We start from the raw sequence: 17,374 nt of genomic DNA, 5'->3' as shown, positions 1-17,374 counted from the left end.
CTTTTTCTGGGGTGCGGGAGAGTAGGCTAGCTGCTATGGGTGTGCTGTGAAGGAGAGAGCTCCCAGAGGGTATCAGAAAGTCAGAAGACAGCAGAGAAGAAAACAAGATGGTACAGCGATAGGAAAGCGGTTGAGGCAACGTACCGATCTGCTGGGGAGGCGGTGAGTGGGCCGGTGAAGTGCTCAGCAGGCTGAGCTCAGAGTCCCCAGCTGCGTCTCGCCACGAAAGATCACAAGCCCGGCACGGTCTTGGCACGCTGCACCGGCACTAACCTTTGGCACTCCTGAGTTCAAGCCGCCGTTAGCTGAACACTGTCTACCTTTGTGCGTGTCTAATAGCTAGAGCAGGTTGTGTGGAGGATCAAAGGAGAAGCCGAATTAGAAGATGTAAAAGATGTGTGTGTGTGTACAGCACATACCTACAGATATATACACACACGCAGACGCTGTTGGTCCATTCTTTACTCTGCTGAGGGGTGTGTGTGCTGTTACTCGAGTCCAGTAAGCAGAGAACAGCCTTGTTCTTCTCCTGGGTGCTTGCTCTGCGTTTCTAGTAAATCTTGCCCTGGTCTTTCTCACAGCAGAGGGGTGAGTGCCATGCTGGACAGCACGAGCTCCTCAAGCTGTGAAGATCCGTCTAACCTCCTTTGTCCTCTGCAGACCCCACCTTAGTAAAACATCTGGCAGTTTTGGGGGACAAATGAGCCTTGCATGTGTCAAGTCACAACTGTTCATCCAGGTATGATATTTACCCTGCGGGGAAGCCCAGCCAGCCCAGCAGCATGCCAACCACAGGCTCTCCTCTTTGTGCTATCAGAGAATTTGGAGGCAATTTTCCCCCCTGTCCCTTTTGCAAGGTCTCTTGCGAGGTTTTTTTTTAGGAGAGGCTTGGGTTTGGTTGGGATATCCTTACCCTTTCAGAAGGAGTAGTGTCATCTTTAGGTGTGCTCCTGCCTGTAGGATGTTCCCACCCCGGTGCTGGCCGGCAGCGAGCCCAGAGCCGCGGGCCGAGGTTGGAGGAGCGGTGGATGCCCAGACGGGGATGCTGGTCGGTGTCCCTCCGCTGTGTTTGTCTCAGTTTGCGCTTTTACGAGTTGATTGAGCCAGACTCTGTTGAGAAATACGTGTGAGGTGCTTTGGAGGGTTGTGGGTAGCTGTTTACAGAAAAAAAAAAAAAAAAAAAGCTGATAGATCTAGTGGTTATAGTAAACATCACCCCACCGGGAACGGTGGCAGCCGATAACCCTGGTGCCTGTTGCACAGCGAGATTCAGCTCGCCGGGGCCGTGACGCTGCCTGCTGCATCCCGGCCCTGCCCCTCAGCCCGGGCTTTGCTGGGGACGAAAGGCCTTTGTCAGCTAGAGAGGGACTTGGTAAATCGGATTTGCTGGCAAACAAGCACCTTAACCACCGAGCTGTGGGTCTCGATACTTGCACTTCACCTGACGGCTCCTCTGTGGGGGAAGGGAAGGCAGTTTGGTACGTGACTGTTGGCTTTGCACCCGTCTGGCGTCCTCAAAACATCCTAAAGCCATGTTCTAGGGAAAAAAAAAATACCAACCCAACATCGGTTCCCTCTCTTCTTGCTTTCTCTGAGTGCACACACTGAGTCTGGGAACCAGTAACCGGGGGGGGCGAGCGTCGCCCCCACGGATGTGAACGAACCCGGGGGGATCTTCCCCGCCGCCTCGCCCCTCCGGTCCCCTGCCCCGCTCCCCACCCTTGAGTACGGGTACCTCAGAACATGCACAGTTTGAATTTTCACTGACAATTAGTTTAATTATTGTGAGTGAAAAGACTTGTAATTATCTGTAAATATGTAGTTAACAAATTGACCTAGTTTCTGTATTTTTTAAGTTTTTGTACTAAAATTTATAGATAACGGTATGTGCCAGCTAGCAAAAAGCTACTGTAATTGCAAGTCGTAGTTCAGCATGCATCTAATCCCCGGGAGTCGTCAAAGTGATGCTGTAAGGAATTGTGCTTAAATGTTGTGAGCTGGGGAGGGGCAGCAGCCGAGGGGGCAGGAGGGCTGGGGGGGCCAGCAGCCGCTCGCCCGGGGAGTTTGGCTTCCAGCCTTCAGCCGGGTTGTCCGCGTTCGCTGTCGTGTGCTGCGCGGTGGCAGTGCGAGGGACGGAGCGGTGGCTTCGGGCTTTCTCTGGGGCTAAACTCGACGGGAACCGAGTTCAGGTTCTTTGCTGCAGTTTAACACCGGCTTATTGCTATATTTTTCAACCTCTCTAGAAATGATGTTTTCCCCTTCTGATTGCTTTTGTCTTAAACCCAAGATCATCTAAACCTACTGGAGGAAAAACAAAAAAAAACCAAAAAAAAAAAAGACTTTCATTGAAGATCGTTGCCTGCTTTTAGTGCCAGGATCACACATTTCTATGGCAACTCTGAGCTCAGCAGAGTTTAGAAATCAGCACAGGGTTGTTAACGAGCTGAAGTACGTCGCCGCTGCTTTTGCACAGCTCCGGCAGAGCCTGACCGCAGCCGGTGGCGGCCGCGGAGGGCGAGTTTGTGGGTGCGATGCGGTGGCTTGTGGGGGTCTCGGTGTCCCTGCCCCGGCTGGCTTGCGCTGCAAGACCCACCGCTACGTGAGGGGTGGGCTCCCCTCTCCGCGCTTCCTCAGGATGAAGTAAGGACCTGTGCTCCTTGTCTTGCGGCAGAGGCAAGTCTGCAAGTCGAGAGTAGCTTTGCTGAGCGTCCCGGGAAGCTGCGAGCAGAGGAGTTTGAGCGCCGGTGAGGCCGTGCTCGCCAGGTCTGGTTGTCCCGGAGGTCCGAGGGGACGGGAGCCTGTAAGGATTCGAGGATCAGAGAAGGAGAGGCAAACGTGCGAGTACGGGTTTGGCTTCTGACAAGCAAACCACCCCCTCCCTTTCTTCAGCTTTTCTTCCCTCCTAACCCCCCGCAGCTCTTCCCCTGCTTGCTTGGAACAGGAACGGTTTTTTACCTGCCTAGAAACAGCTAAAAGATTGGGGGGGGTGGGGGGGGGAAAGCAGCCCTGATGTAAATAATTAACGTTACGAAGTGAAGTGTGTATAACATAAAAGGCTACAGCCCTTTGGTGACTTGTAAATGCTTGAGAAGGTTTGTGGTAAGACGTGGAGGGTCGAGCGACCTGCCTGGGGCTCTGCAGCCATCGCTGCCCCACCGACACCTCGGGACGGGGGGACCCACCCCGCGAACCTTCGCCGTGGGAACCCCCGTGGTTTAGTGGATGGGAGGGTAGCGTAACGTGTGTAATACGGATAGGAGAAGCTGTGTGAGGTGTGTATAGTGTATATTTTTTAAAAATAGCTTGCTTGTATTGTGAAGATTTTAAAGACAAACTTGAGAATTCTAGCCTAACTATTAACACAAGTTTAACATCAGTTACCCCGCTGGGTTCAGAGCCTCTTGAATGTATATTCCTTTTTGTAACCTAAATGACCTATTCTTCTACCAGTCAGCCAGACATCCTATTTATATTTTTAATTTTATATATTACTTTCCATTTGTTTTCATTATTTCCAGCATGTTTCTGGTTTTGGTTTTTATTTGTTTGGGGGTTTTTGTTTTGTTTCTTTTTGCACAAGCATTGTGTGAAGTCATGGAAATGTTAACGCAAACCTGGTATTTTCCAACCTGTTCCCCCCTCCCCTTCCTCTCCTCCACCCATGTTGTGTTTTTGGTTTTTTTTTTTTTTTCTTCCGCCAACAATTAGGGATTTTCTGGGCTGGGATGCAGCGGGTGGGAGGAGGGGATGGCTATTTTCCATTTGCAGCTTCTGTGCAAATGCCAGATCTTTTGCCACTCAACTAAAAACGCTTCACTTGCTGGTTGCTTTAAAAAAAAAAAAAATTAAAAAAAAAATAAAACAAAAATGTAACCTTATCAGTGCGACGTCGAGCACGGCGGGAGGAGGGGAAGTGCACACCTGTAGCCACACAACTCTAGCTTTGGCTGCAAAACAAAAGCAAACCTTTTCTGGCGAGCAGGTAGCTGCAAGGCGGCTCCCAGCCCCGCCGGCTGCCCGACCCCGCGGGGGTTTTGCGGGGCACGAGCCCCGCGTGCGGCCGGGGGCTGAGCCCCACGGTTGGGCCGAGCCGTGCCAGGGGAGCGCCGTGCCTTGGGCTTGCTTTTCCCCCCTCGGCGCCTGCACAAACCTGAGAGCTGCCTACTGATGACAGCAAAGCTGTTGCTGCTTTTCCTTTCTTTCCTCCTCCTCCTCTCCTCCGCTGTACGGAGGTCCAGCTCCCCAACAAGAGCTCACCCAGCACCTGGCCCCAGCGCCCTGGCCGTCTGCTCTGGGGCATCATCCAGGTCTAGCAAAGCCTGGCTGCCGCGGTGCCGGGGGAAGGCGTCTGGCCGCGCGGTTTTGTGCCGCAGAGCGTTAGTTAGAAAAAACAAACCCCACACACATATCTGCTGTTTTACTACGAACACTGGTCTGAGCTTTCCAGGCCCAGCACCACGGTGATGGGCCATGAAGGATTTAACTAGGGGAATTAAACTCCTTCCTGCTTCTGTGTCTGGTAGCACCAGCTGGTATGAGTGAATCTACAGGTGTGCGTTTTCCTTCTTGTAGAAAATGCCACGAGCACTAACTGGTAAGGCTTAATGTACAGTATATTGTCAGTATTCTGGTATTCTTCTGGTTCAACATACATTATAGCTCATATATAACCTGTATTAATTGTATAGATTGTGCATTTAAAGCTGTTACCAAGTTGTCAGAAAATAAGAGAAGAGAAAAAAAAAATAAGGTCATATGTAATATTTTGTTTGTAAGTATCCTTTGTATCATAGCAAAGGAAATGTTAAAAAAAAAAAAATCAACTGTAATAAAGTAATTTTAGTACACGGAGTGTCTGCCTGCCTTTCTGAGCCCTCCCCCCCACGCCCCCCCCGGCGTGCGGGACCCTGCCCAGGGGCTACCGGGTGTAGGACCTCTGCCAGGTGAAGACGGGGGGCTCGACGGCAGGACCCCCCCACCTGCGGGGCCGCGGCAGCCCCTTCCTCCGCTCCTCCGCCCGCAGGAACTCGGCCATGGCCCTGAAGTACTCCAGCACGGCCTCGTGGCCCCAGCAGCGCCCCGGTCCCCACCGGGGGAAGCCGCAGTGCCCCCCGCGCGGGGTCAGCAGCAGGAAGAAGTAGGGGCTGCTGCGGAAGAGCTCCAGGGGCAGGCTGCGGGCCGGGGGGCCGCGGACGGGGTCGTCGGCGCTGCAGAGGCACAGCACCGGCACGGCCGCCTCGTCGGCGTCGCGCAGAGGCTCGTTGCGCTCCCAGTAGGCCTCCCAGCTGGTGGGGTGGCTCTTGGTCCGGCAGAAGAGGGCTTCCTCCAGCTCCCGCAGCGAGCGGCTGCCCAGCAGCCTGTCCACGTCCACCGCCTCGGCCAGGGACCCCGCGTACCTGCGGGGACGGGGCGGCCGCTGTGAGCTACGGGGACGCTGCCGGCTCGCGTCCCTGCCCTGCGCAGCCAAGGCGGGCAGGCTGCACGCTGGCCACGGTCCCACACGTGGGTACCAGGGGTGGCATCGAGTCTCCCCCCCCCCACCCCCGCAGCCGGTTGGGGGGGGGGGGGGGTCCCGTCCCAGCCAATTGCCAGGGATGCTGGGGGGGGGGGGGGGGCCCCCCATAGCGCAGCCTGCGCCAACCCGGGTACCATGGCAACGTGAGGCAGCCAGCACTCCGCTCCATTGCCGTGACAGCAGCATTTGCAATGAGTATTGGGAAATGGGGGGGAGACACACTGCCCCCCCGCCCCGGCCAACAGAAAGGCACCCGCCCCAGCACTGCGCCTGGCTGCACCCACCTGGGCTCTGCTGGGGCTAAACCTGGCACCTGGTTGCCCCAAACTTTCAGGGTTTAGCTGCAATTTTTTTGGCCCTCATTTGCCCACCAGCAGGAGCCCTTTGTGCCCCCCCCCCCCCCCCCCCCCAAAGTCTCAGCACTGCCCAGGGAGGTGCCGCTTGCTCAAGGCCTTGGCACCGGGCAGTTTGTCTCCCGTCCCAGCCTCTGCCGGCACTTGGCCTTCTCCAGCGCGGCCGTGTTGGGCAATGGGCACCCAGCCTGCTGAGCCGGGGGGGGGGAACGGACGGGGGGACACTTAGGCAGACACTTGGGATGGGGTGAGTGTTGGGTGCAAGCAGCGGTGCGGGGGGGGGGAGCGGGGCTGGCCCTGCTCAGCCCCCCCCCCCCCCGGGTTCAGCGCAGTGCGGGGGCTTTGCCATCCCACCCAGCACTGCTGCACAGAGGTGACAAATCTCCCTGCCCGGGGACCCCGAGATGCCGGGCCAGGGAGCACATGGTGGCCACGCTGGCCCCGCGGCAGCCACAGCCGGCTCCAGGCTGGTGTTCATTAACCAGCGCGTTTTGCTGCTCTCAGCACCTCTGCCCCCGCACTGGTGCTCCCGGTGCCAGCAGCAGCACCCATTGCATGCACACACCCCCCACCCAGGGAGGGTCAAGGGGCTCCCAGGACACCCCCCCTCCCCAGCCCCAAGGGACCCCACTGACCTGCTGAGTCCCCTCTTGAGGTGCAGGAGCAGCGGCCACTCGTAGAGCCAGGGCATCCCGGCCTCGAACCAGTCCCGGCCGCGGAAGACGGGGGAGAGGCAGGCGGCGGCGGCCAGGCGGCTGGAGGAGCCACTCTCCCCCAGGTAGGCGAGCAGCAGCCCCGAGCCCGAGCCCTCGCTGACAGCCAGCAGCGGGGCGGCAGGGTACCGGCAGCACAGGTAGGTCACTGCCTCCCGCAGGTCCCCGGGGTCCCCGAAGGGCTGGAGCCGGGGGGTGGTGAGGGGACAGCCGTTGTGGCCCCGGCGGTTGAAGATGACGGGGACAAAGCCCCGCTCCAGCGCCCGCAGCCCCAGCTGCAGCAGCCCCCCCGTCACCTTCCCGGCAGCGTTGGGGATGAGCAGCAGCACGGGGCTGGGGCTCCCCCCACCGCCCCTGGCCCCCCGTGGCCCCACCAGCCAGTCCAGGGCCACCAGCCCGCTGTCAGGCAGCTGCAGGAGCTCCCGGGCCACCGCCGGCTCCGGCTCGGGCAGCTGCAGGAGCTGCCGCAGCATCTGGAGCTGGGGCCAGCATGGCCACGGCCAGCGGCCCCCCTGCAGCGCTGCCGACCGCCCCAAGCTCCCCACGAGGTGCTGGGCCAGTGCCGAGGGTTTGCACAGCAGCCGGCAGCGCCCCGAGCCAGCCCCAGCGGCGAAAGGGATCCCCTCCTCTTCCTCCTCATCCCCGTCTCCAGGCACCTCCGGCCTCCCTGCCCAAAAGTGCCAGGCCAGGAGGGCCAGGCTGGCGAGCACCACGGCCGCAGCCACCAACCCCTCGGGGGACACCATGGAGGCGGCGGGAGCCCCGGCCGGCAGCCCCGGTGCTCTGCGGGTTCACAGAGCGATGGTGGGGCCGTGCTGGGAAAGCCCTGCCCCGGGGCTGGGCGAGCAGCGGGGCTGTGCCGGGGACGGACGGCGTAAGCGGCCGCCAGCCGGGGCCAAGGGGACTGGGTGAAACGGGAGGGACACGTGGCCGAGTCCTGCCTGGCGCCCGGGGGGGTGAATCCCCTGCAGCGACACCCCGGGGAGACAGACCCCCCCCTCGCCCCCAGAGCCCGTGCAATGCTCACACCTTTATTGATACAAATGTACAAGGACACATCTTACAGTAGGGAGCGCGGCCCCGGGGGGAGGGGGGGGCAGGACGCCCAGGGAAGGGGGCCCGCGGGCACCCCGGTCCAGTGTAATGCTGTGGGCAGCCCCGGGGGTACCAGCCGCCCGGCAAGGGGCTTTTTGGGGGTGGGGGGTACATTGCCGCTGCCGCCACGGACAGCTACACAGGCTATGTACAGGATAAGTTAGGTGCGTGCCGCGGGGCGGGCTGCGGGGGGGCGGGCAGGGGTCTGTACAGGGGGACGCAGGCACCTACCCCGCGGGCTGAGCACCAGCTCCTTGGTGGCGCGGGGGGCGAGGGGGGGCTCGCCCCAGGCCCCGGCTCCCCATGGGCTAAAGGCCACTTGCAGCTGCGCTTGCCCCAGGTGCCGGCTGCTGCCGGAGGGGAGGGAGAGACAGAGAGCGCAGGGGCCGGGGGAGCGCGGGGGGACACGGGCCGGCGCTCACTGCTTCTTCTCGCGGGTGGTGATGGTGACCAGCTGCTTGGCGGCCTTGGCGATGTCGTAGGCACACTGGATGACCTGCTGGGTCAGGAGCTGGTAGTCCACGGCGGTGCCCGGCTCTGGCGGCACGGTCTTGCGGCACTCGCTCTGCAGCCGGTAGGCGCTGGCGTTGAGCAGCCGCAGGGAGCTCCGCACTGTCTCCAGCGCCGGCTTCTGCAGCAGGGCAGAGGAGCGGCGTCAGGACCTGCCCTGGGGGGAGCTGATGGTGCCTGGTGGGGACCCCCCCTACCCCGGGGACCCCCCCACCCCTCCTACCTTGGGGAAGAGCGATGCCATCTCTGTCACAGCCGAGTGGATCTTCTCTGAGCAGGGCACAAAGCTGGGGGCGAGCAGAAGGGGTGAGTGCTGGGGGGGGATGACGGCTCCCAACCACAGGGGTGGCAGGGATGGCCCCGTGTGAACATAGCCCCTGGGATCAGGGGGAGCCGGAGGGACCCTGTGGCCGTGCCCCAGCCCTACCTGTCATGCTTGGACTCCTGTGCCGCCCGCAGCAGCTCCTGGATGTTCTTGGTGACCTGCTCGGTTTTGAGGATGACATCCTCCGTGCTGGGCAGCCCGGGGTCCAGCTCCCCATCCAGCAGGTCCAGCTCGTGGGGGAAATCCTCATCCTTGCTCAGCTCCACGAACCGCTTCCCCTCCATGCTGCAGGGACCGACCGACCGACCCCCCGGGGTCAGTGCCAGCCCCGTTTTCCCGGCGGAGTCCCCAGCCCCGGCACTCACCTGATCAGGACCTCACCCGCCTGCGTGTTGTCGTAGTCGCTGTCGGTGCCGCTGCCGTGCCGGTCCAGCTTGCTCTGGAGGGGAGAGGAGTGGCGTCAGGCCCTGCCCAGCCCCATCCCCGTGCAGGGCCGGGGTCCCCCCCTTGGAGCTGCCCCCCCCCCCCCAGTACGTCACCATGTGCCGGGCACCATCGGGCGGGCAGGAGAGCAGCGGGGAGGATGGGGGAAAGGGCACCGAGGAGGCAGACGGACCTTTCCGGATCTAAAGGGGGAAGAGAGGGGAAGCTGGTGCTGAACGGGGTGCAGAAGGGTCCGGAGCTGATCCCAGTGACGTGCAGGGGAGGACAAGCACAGGGGACACCGCCGCCCTGCATGCAGGAACGTCCCGCAGCCATCGTCCCCCGGGGAGGTCCCTGGCCTGACCCAGGGGGTGCAGGGTGGCGGGGGGCGGGACGTCCCAGGATGGCACGGAGGCCACGTCCCAGGAGAGTGATGGCCACATTGTCCCATGCAGGAGCCGCCCCCGCTGCGGCCCCCTTACCCGGTACACGCTGGCCGGGATGTGCATGGAGTACAGAGCCTCGTCCTCCACCTCCTGGCGACACATGAAAGGTTATGGCCCCATGGGGACGGGACCCAGCACCCTGGAGAGCTGGGGGCACCACTGCACCCCAAAACCCACCCTCCCGTCCCAGCACACTCACGCCAGCGCCGAAGGGCTGCAGCCGCGTCACCAGATCCTCCACTGGCTGCCCGAAGGGTTTCAGCGCTGAGCCCGGCTCGTACATGGAGAAGGCCTGGCGGTCCCGGCGGTGCGGGGGGGCTGTGCCCGGGGGGTGCCCGTGCTCCGGCCGCTCGCTGGGGGCCGGGGTTGGGTGCGTGGGACCCATCTGCTGCCGGATCTGCGTGTTCTCTGCCTGCAGCTTGTGGATCTGCAGCGGGGGAAAGAACCATCAGCGAGGAGGGGGGGTATGCCAAGGGAGGGGGGGTCCCACCGGCCCCGCACCCACCTCGCGCTGCAGCCGGCGCAGCTCGTCGCTCAGGCTGTTGTTCACCTTCATCAGCTGCTGCACCTTGGCTTCTGAGGCGGCCAGAGCCTTCTTCACCTCCAGGTACTCCTGCAGCGTGATGGGGCCGTCCGAGAGGTCAGAGGAGTCCATGCTCTGCGGGGAGAGGGGCTCAGTGCGGGGATCCCAGAGCCGGGGGAGGGGGGCGTCCAGGGCAGGGGTCCGGGGCTCACCCTGGCACGGTTGTTGCGGGAGGCGTTGCGCAGCAGCTCCTGGTCCGTGTCCTCGTCGGAGGCCACGCTGTCGTAGTCGTGCTGGTCGTCTAGGTCGCTCTGGCTCCGCAGCGAGTAGTCGAGGGCGTCTGGGGGAGGGCAGGGGGGTGCTGAGCACAGGGCAGGGGGAGATGCTCAGCCCCACCTCGCTGCCCCCCCGTCCCTCACCTGTGGGGCTCAGCAGACTCTTGCCTTGCTGCCGGCGCTTGGCTTCCCCAAGGATGTCGATGAGCAAGGTGGCAAACTCCCTGGCATTGAACCTGGCCAGCTTTTGCCGGCCCTGAGGGATGGAGGGGGAAAAAAGGGGTGAGCAGGGGTCTGGGTGCAAGCGGGGGGGGTTGCGGGGCCAGCGGGGGGGCTCACCTGGTTGCGCGTGGCCGAGTACTCAGGGTTGACAGGGAGGAAGGGGACGGCGCTGCGCTCTGTCACCAGCGTGCTGTGGTTCTGTGTCGTCAGCCAGACTGCGGGCAGACGCCTGGTGTCAGACCCCCGGGGGGGCTGCGGGGGCCGGACCCCCCAGAGAGAGCAGGATGCAGGGCCCGGGGCCGGTGGCGGAGCCGGCAGGACGCAGGCGCGGGCACGGGGCCAGCTTGCCGGGGTTGGGAGCGGAGCCCGGCCGGGCTGACGGGAATCGCCTTACCCGGCCGCCCCGCGGCGCTGGGGTCCCCCCCGCGCCCCGCAACAGGGACCCCCCGCTCCTCACCCTTTGGGGCACCAGCTCTACACCCCCCCCAGCCAGCGGGGAGAAGGTTCGGCTTGCCCGTCGGTGCCCACCCCGCCACGGAAACGTGGTGGCCCCTGCCCCGCTATCCCCCAGCTAAGGGGTCCCATCCAGGCTGCGCCCCCATCCCTGGGGGGTCCCGGCACCCACCTCCGGCAGCACCCCAGCCCCGGCGCCCAGCGGCGGCCCCTCGCACCGAGAAAACCTCCCCGGCCGGAGGAATGAGGAAGGAGGGGCCTGCGGTCCCGGCGGACGGATCCAGATCGGGGGGAGCGCTGGGCTCGGCCACGGCCCCGCTGGCTGCTCCTCCCCGCACCAGGACGCCCGCCCCAGCGCTGGGGGGGGGGGCTGCACCCCACCCTCCCCGCTCACCCGCGTCGTTCTCCCGGCGGTCCACCTCGTCGTAGACATCCATGGCCAGCTCCTCGAAGAGGCGGTTGCTGAGCTGCAGCGGGACAGGGGAAGGCGTCAGGTGGGATGGGGGGAGCGGCCAGGACCCCCCCAGCCCTGACCTGGCCCCTACTCACCGCTTGTAGCTTCTTCTTGGCTGCCTTGGCCAGCTCAGAGAGGTCCAGGCTGCGGGGCGCAGGGAGGGGGGACACACAAAGGGGGGGTTATTCCTGGCCCATCCCCGTTAAAACGGTCCCCAGCTGCACCCCACCATGACAGGGCCCCCCCCGGGTACGGGGGGGCTTCAACAAATGGGGCTGACAGGCAGGCACGGGGGGGACAAGGTGGCAGGAGGCGAGCGGGACCCCCCTCCCCGGGTGTCCCCCAGGTGCCGGGCTGGGCTGAGCGGCCAGGGCTGCAGGGGGGGCCCATGCCAGCAGCACAGGGGGCTCCCCGGAGCCGAGCGCCGAGCAGACAATACCTCTGTGCCATGCACTTTGGGCGCACCCTGCGCTCCGGAGAAGGCAGCGGAGGGAAGAACAGGATAAAGGCGGATGTTAAATGCGCGGGCACGTGGACCCCCCCCCCCCCCCGCCCTTCCCAGGGATGTTCCAACGCTGCTCACAGGGAGGTGACTGGGGTCCCCCCCTCGGCCCAGCGGGGACGCCGGGGGGGACACGGGACAAGGTAGCGGGGTGCCGGGCACCAGGCACTCACCTGTCGGCCATCTGCGGGATGATGTAGTGCCCGTTCTTGTGGTCTGCGCAAAGAGAGGGGTGGTGAGCGGGGCCCCGTGCCCCCCTGGGGCTGAGCCCCCCCACCCCCGGGACCCCCGTGCTCACCCGGTTTCCTGCCGCAGAGGTAAAAGGCCAGCCGGTCGGTCAGCTCGTACTGGCACTCCACCAGCCGCTCCGCCAGCTCGTGTTGGGCTGCCTGCCTGTGAGAGGACGGGCGGGGGTGATGCCCACCCTAAACGGGAGGTGCAGACGGGGGTGACACCCCCGCTTCCCCACCCTCACCTGGCGTAGTCGATGGGGGTCCGGCCATTCACGTCGGGTGCCCCGGGGTCGGCACCGTAGACCACCAGCAGCTCTGCCTGCAGGATCTGGCCGGCCTTGGCGGCCACGTGCAGCGGCGTGGTGCCCTTCTCCTGTGGGCATGGGCAGCCTCAGCCCCACGGCCCGCCCGTGGGACGGGACCCCGGGGCCCCCCCTGTCAAGCCCGGCACCATCCCAGGGACCCCAAGCCCCACCAGCGCTCACCGGGTGGAAGAAGTTGGCCTGGGCACCCAGCGAGAGCAGGCGCAGGCAGGTCTCCAGGTTGCCCGTCCGCACGCTCGAGTGCAATTGCTGCGGAGGAGAGAGGCGGGTAAGGGGGAAATCCATCCCCACTGCCGAGGATGGGGGTCCCCGCGTCCCCAGCCCACGCCCCACCTTGCTGAGGTCCTTGGCAGTGACGCCATCGTCGTCCCGGCACGGCAGCTTGTGGACGAAGGCCAACATCTGGTACTTGGCGCGGATGAACTCCGACTTGGTGGGGCTGAGGGGGGGTGGCAGGTTGCGGGGTGAGTGCCTGGCCGGCGCAGACCCCCTCCCCACAGCACGGGGGGCACTTACTGCACTTTGTCCTGGGGGTTTGCCTTCCGGCGCCCGCTCTGCACCTGGGCCGGATCCAGCAGCGAGTGCTCCCAGATGGAGTTGGCCCCGTTGCTCGCCAAGGTGTGCACCATCTGCGGGGGAGAGGCAGGGCCCGGTGGGCATGGGGGTCCCCGTGTGCGTGTCCCCACGTCCCCACGGGGTCAGCACGCACCTGGAGCAGGGTGGTGGGCCAGGGGCTGTGGCGCAGGTGCTTGACGATGGAGATGTGGCGGCCCAGGCTGCGGTGCACGCTGCAGCACTCGTCACAGATGAGCACCCCGCGGTTGATGGAGGCCCAGCCGGGGTCTGCGGGGTGGCACGGGGGTGTCACCGGGTGTCCCCGCCACCAAGGTCCCCTCCCCACACGGTCCCCTCCCCATCCACCCGCTGCTGCCAGGAGGAGGTGCGTTGCCACAGCGACCGTTTCCCCAGCAACGGTGAGGGGCTCAGCCCATCGCCAGGGGAAACCCACAGGTTTCCCGTAGCAACCAGGCACCAGCCAAAAGCGGGGGGGGGGGGGGGGCGGGGGGGCAGGATTTGGCCTCCCCCGTCCGGAGGGCAGCCAGTGGCAGGGACGATGCCAGCCCTGCGACAGCGCACCCAAGCAGGGGCACCCTGACCCACCGCAGAACCCGTCGGGGCCGTGTACCCCCTGAGCTCCCGGCTGGGCATTTGGGGGGGGGGGGGGTCCTGGACAGAGGCAGCGTGCCCCCCGATGGGTGCGCACCCCCAGCCCACAGGCTCCCACACACAGTGGTCACTGGCTCCGCAGCCTCGGCACCCCACCCCAGGCCAGCCCCGCAGGGCACCCAGGCTCTCAGGGCAGGTGCCGCAGCCCCCCCATGCTGCCATAGCCCCCCCCCAGCCCCGGCTGCTGGCCCCGGCCGGACTGGAGCCCTTTGTGTCCCTGCTGGGAACAAAGGGCCGTTTGAGCAGCCGCGCCGGCCCTGCGCTGGCACCAGCCCCGCACCCGTGGGGGCACCGCTCCCGGCCAGGCGGTAGCTCCCCACGCCTGCACCCCAAAAATGGGGCCTGGGGCTGGCCAGGAGTGGGGGCTGGCCCCACGGGGCAGCTGTGGGGCCACAGCTGATCTCAGCAGCACCGAGGGTAGGATTTGGGGACCCCCCCACTGGGTCACAGCCCCCTCCTGTGACATGCGGCCAGGCACAGGGTGACGATGCCGAACCGTCCCTGGGCGGCCCCTCTGCCGGGCACTGCGGGGGAGCCCCTGCCAGCCTCTGCCCAGCTCCACCACCCCTTGTTTCTGTAGGGCCTACACAAACACCACACTGCCCCACGGGAGGGGGGTGGCAACACTGCCCGGCCGCGATGGCCCTGAGGAGGTGAGGATGGCCCCACGACCCAGCAGAGCAAGGCAGGCGGGCGGGCGGCTGGGTCTACCCCTCTTCCTTCCTGCCCGCAGGGTCCCGGCCCCTCCCCAAGCCCCCCCGGGAGCCCTGGGGACACTGTTTTGGGGGGTACCCAGCCCTACAGTGCTGCAGTGCCCAGGGGCCGAGGTGGGGTGGCCGGGGGGGGGAAGCAGCAGCCCCCCCAGCCTGGCAGCCCCGCGCACACAGATGGCAGCGCCTTGGCAGCCGGCACGGCGGCATCTGTGCCTTCGCGCCCGCTGCCCACGGGGTGCTGCCGGGAACAGGATGCTCTGCGCGGGGGGAGCGGGCTGACGAGGCCGCCTGTGGCCCCGCAGCCAGGCGGATGTGGGGTACCCCCCGGGGCAGCACCCCCTCCTGCTGCAGGGGCGGCCGGGATGCGCCGGGATGCGGGTGGGCATTGCAGGAGCTCGGGGAGTGCTGGCTCAAGGGAGTTCCCGGCACCTCTGTCCCCGCACCGGGACTCGGGCTGATGCCAGGACCCCCGGCACTGGGAGGGGAGGGCCGGGGCCAGCCAGCATCCCTGCACGGGGCCAGCGGAGAGGGATTTGGCCCAGTGAGCCTAGGCAGAGGGGCCAGAGCACCCCATGGGCACCCCACCACACAGGGCCAGCCAGCGCATCCCTGGCGGTGGCGGCGAATGCTCCCAGCGTGGTAGGAAGCGGCCTCTGGACTTTATAACTCATTTCCTCACATGGCTGCCGGGCGATAAGAGATTGAAAAAAACTGGTTTCCATTTCCCCCCTCCCCGGCAGGGAGCCTCAGCACCACCCCGGGCACCCCTGCGCCCCCCGCTTGTCCACCGGCACAGGGGACGTACCCAGAGGCAGGGCAGCCCCGCGCCCACGCATGCCGCTGGCTCTCCTGGCAGGATCCGGCCCTTGGCACGTGGCCGGAATAATTTCGGCACAGCCTTGGCCCGCGGGCAGCTTTCTGGGGCCGGCTCGGAGCGAGCCTCGAAGCCCAGCCCCATTCATTCATCGCCATGGGGCTGCCCGAGCTGGCCACGGGCAGGGTTTGGGGGTCTGGCCACACCGCGGGCAGGGTTTGGGGGTCCAGCCCCACCATGACATCCACGGGCTCGTGCCCGGCACGGGGGCTGTGGGCACCGGCACCGCTGGGGATGGGAATAGTCTTGCCCAGGCTCAGGCTCCGGCTTGCAGCGCAGCCGCCGCCGGCCCGGCTCAGCCTGCCTGCACCGCCGAGCCCAGATCCGGCCAGCGTGGGTGCTGGCAGCGGGGTGCTGGGCGTGCAGGAGGGTGTCACCCCATCCCACCATTTGCGGGGTCCTCGGTGCTGCTGGCACCAACTGGCACGTCCCCAGCCTGTGCCAGCAGCCCCCGCGCTGAAGGGTGCAAAGGCTGTGGGTGGTGCACGGGGGGGCGGTGGGGGTACACCAGGGCGGCACTGAGGAGGGCACGGAGGGTTATTGGGGTCACATTTGGGGTGTACTGGGAGATTCCTCGTGAGGAAAGGGGGTGCGCCAAGGGGGCCCAGGGGCCTCACCAGGGTGCTGCACTGGGGGCGTATCAGAGGGTGGCTGGGGGCAGAGCAGGGGACTCAGCGGGGGTCCCTAGGGTGTGCACCGCGGGGTGCAGAGGGGACTCACCAGAGGGGTCCTGGTGGCACCCAGGGGGTGCAAAGAGGCCTCACTGTGGGGTGTAGAAGGAGATGCAAAAGGGCTCCCTGGGAGCATACTGAGGGGGTGCACATCGGGGTGCAGAGGGGACACGCGGGGGTGCTGGAGATATACCAGGGGGCACAACAGGGTGCACAGGGGGCTCACGGAGGACACATGGGTGTACCGGGGAGCACAGAGGGGGCTCACGGGGGTGCTGGGGATGTACCGGGGGAACCACGGGGTGCAGAGGGGGCTCACGGGGGTGCTGGGGATGTACCAGGGGGCACCACGGGGTGCAGAGGGAGCTCACGGTGGCTGGGGCCGTACCGGGGAGCGCAAGGCAGGCTCCCGGCCAGGCTCGGGGGGGGGCTCCGGGGGGGCAGCACGAGGTGCGAAGGGCCCGGCCGGGGGGGCGCAGGAGGCTGGCGGGGGGATGGGGCGTAGCGGGGGGTCCGGATCCGGGGCCGGGGGGGGGGGGGGGGCGGGGAGGCGGCCCTTACCTGGGGCGCTGCAGTCGGCGCACACCTCCGCCCGCGGCGCCTTCCGGGACATCCTCAGCGGCGAGGCGGGCCCGGGCCCGGGCCTCTGCGCCAGCGTGGGGCGGCGGCGGCGGCGCCCCCGGGCCCGCCGGGGGGCGAGGGGCCGGGCGGCGGGGGCGGGGGCGGCGGGGGCCCGGGGCCGCGGCGCGCCGGGGGCTGCCGGCTGCTCCCAGCGCCCGGCGGCTCCGCAGGAAGCGGCGCAGGCCCGGCCCCGGCGGAGGAGGGGCCGCGCCGCCCCCGCCCCGCCACCGGCAGCGCCGCCGCGACCGCCCCGCACCGGCACCGCCCCGCAACCCGCACCGCACCGGCACCGCACCGCGCCCAGCGACCCGCACCCCCCCCCCCCGCGCCCGTACCCGCACCGACACCTGCGTCCGCGCCAGCACCGGCCCCGGCACAGCCTGCTCCCGGTCCCGGTCCCGGGCATCCCCTCCGGTTGTGGTTCCAGCCCTGAGCACCCCGCGCCTGGTCCTGTGCAACCCATCCTGCTCCTGGGCATCCCCCGGCCCTGACCCCGGCCCCAGTCCTGGGTGCCCCCCTGGTCCCGGTCCCGGTCCCAGTCCGGGACACCGTCCCGGTCCTGTTTCCAGCCCGGGTCCTGTTCATCCCCCCACTCCGGGTCCTGGGCACCCCTGTGGTTCTCGTCCTGGCCCCAGCCCGGGTCCTGCATACCCCGGGCCCAGCCCTGGGCACCTCCCCCTTGTCCCAGTCCTGCTCTGGGCACCCTGGCACCGGCTCTGGGCGCTCATCCTGCATCCAGCCCTGGGCACCCCCCCAGTCCTGTTCCCAGTGCCAGCTCTGCCACTGTGCACCCCACTCCTGTGCACCCCCATTCCCCACCCTGTCCCAGGTGCACCACGGGGTGCAGTGCGGGCAGCCTGGGTCTGGCCGGGGGTCCCAGGACACTGGGGTTCCCTGCCTGCC

At 66.1% G+C, this 17,374-nt stretch overlaps 2 protein-coding genes across 5 annotated transcripts; both read right to left on the bottom strand.

Moving 5' to 3' along the window:
* Positions 1-1,176: 1,176 nt before the first annotated feature.
* ABHD15 (abhydrolase domain containing 15) lies at positions 1,177-7,354 on the bottom strand. The gene is made up of 2 exons (XM_054847166.1): positions 6,504-7,354; positions 1,177-5,396 (listed from the first exon to the last, which is right to left on the bottom strand). The coding sequence occupies exons 1-2, from the start codon at positions 7,325-7,327 to the stop codon at positions 4,919-4,921; spliced, it is 1,302 nt and encodes a 433-aa protein (XP_054703141.1). The 5' UTR covers positions 7,328-7,354; the 3' UTR covers positions 1,177-4,918.
* Positions 7,355-7,599: 245 nt separating this feature from the next.
* GIT1 (GIT ArfGAP 1) lies at positions 7,600-16,672 on the bottom strand. Of its 4 annotated transcripts, XM_054847940.1 has the most exons (22): positions 16,412-16,672; positions 13,075-13,208; positions 12,882-12,994; positions 12,699-12,804; positions 12,528-12,614; positions 12,285-12,415; positions 12,108-12,202; positions 11,983-12,025; positions 11,747-11,773; positions 11,403-11,451; positions 11,248-11,320; positions 10,518-10,615; positions 10,323-10,434; positions 10,116-10,243; positions 9,886-10,038; positions 9,580-9,807; positions 9,417-9,470; positions 9,051-9,137; positions 8,877-8,950; positions 8,614-8,796; positions 8,410-8,473; positions 7,600-8,307 (listed from the first exon to the last, which is right to left on the bottom strand). In XM_054847940.1, exons 1-22 carry the CDS (start codon positions 16,461-16,463, stop codon positions 8,095-8,097), a joined length of 2,304 nt encoding a protein of 767 aa, XP_054703915.1. In that variant the 5' UTR covers positions 16,464-16,672; the 3' UTR covers positions 7,600-8,094. The 4 variants fall into 4 exon arrangements, with proteins under 4 accessions (XP_054703915.1, XP_054703917.1, XP_054703916.1 ...); XM_054847942.1 differs by lacking the exon at positions 9,417-9,470; XM_054847941.1 differs by lacking the exon at positions 11,747-11,773.
* Between the last annotated feature and the right edge of the window lie 702 nt (positions 16,673-17,374).

Source organism: Grus americana, chromosome 19 (assembly GCF_028858705.1).
Source record: "Grus americana isolate bGruAme1 chromosome 19, bGruAme1.mat, whole genome shotgun sequence".
Taxonomy (NCBI): Eukaryota; Metazoa; Chordata; class Aves; order Gruiformes; family Gruidae; genus Grus; species Grus americana.
This window is presented reverse-complemented; position numbering and strand designations above follow the sequence as displayed.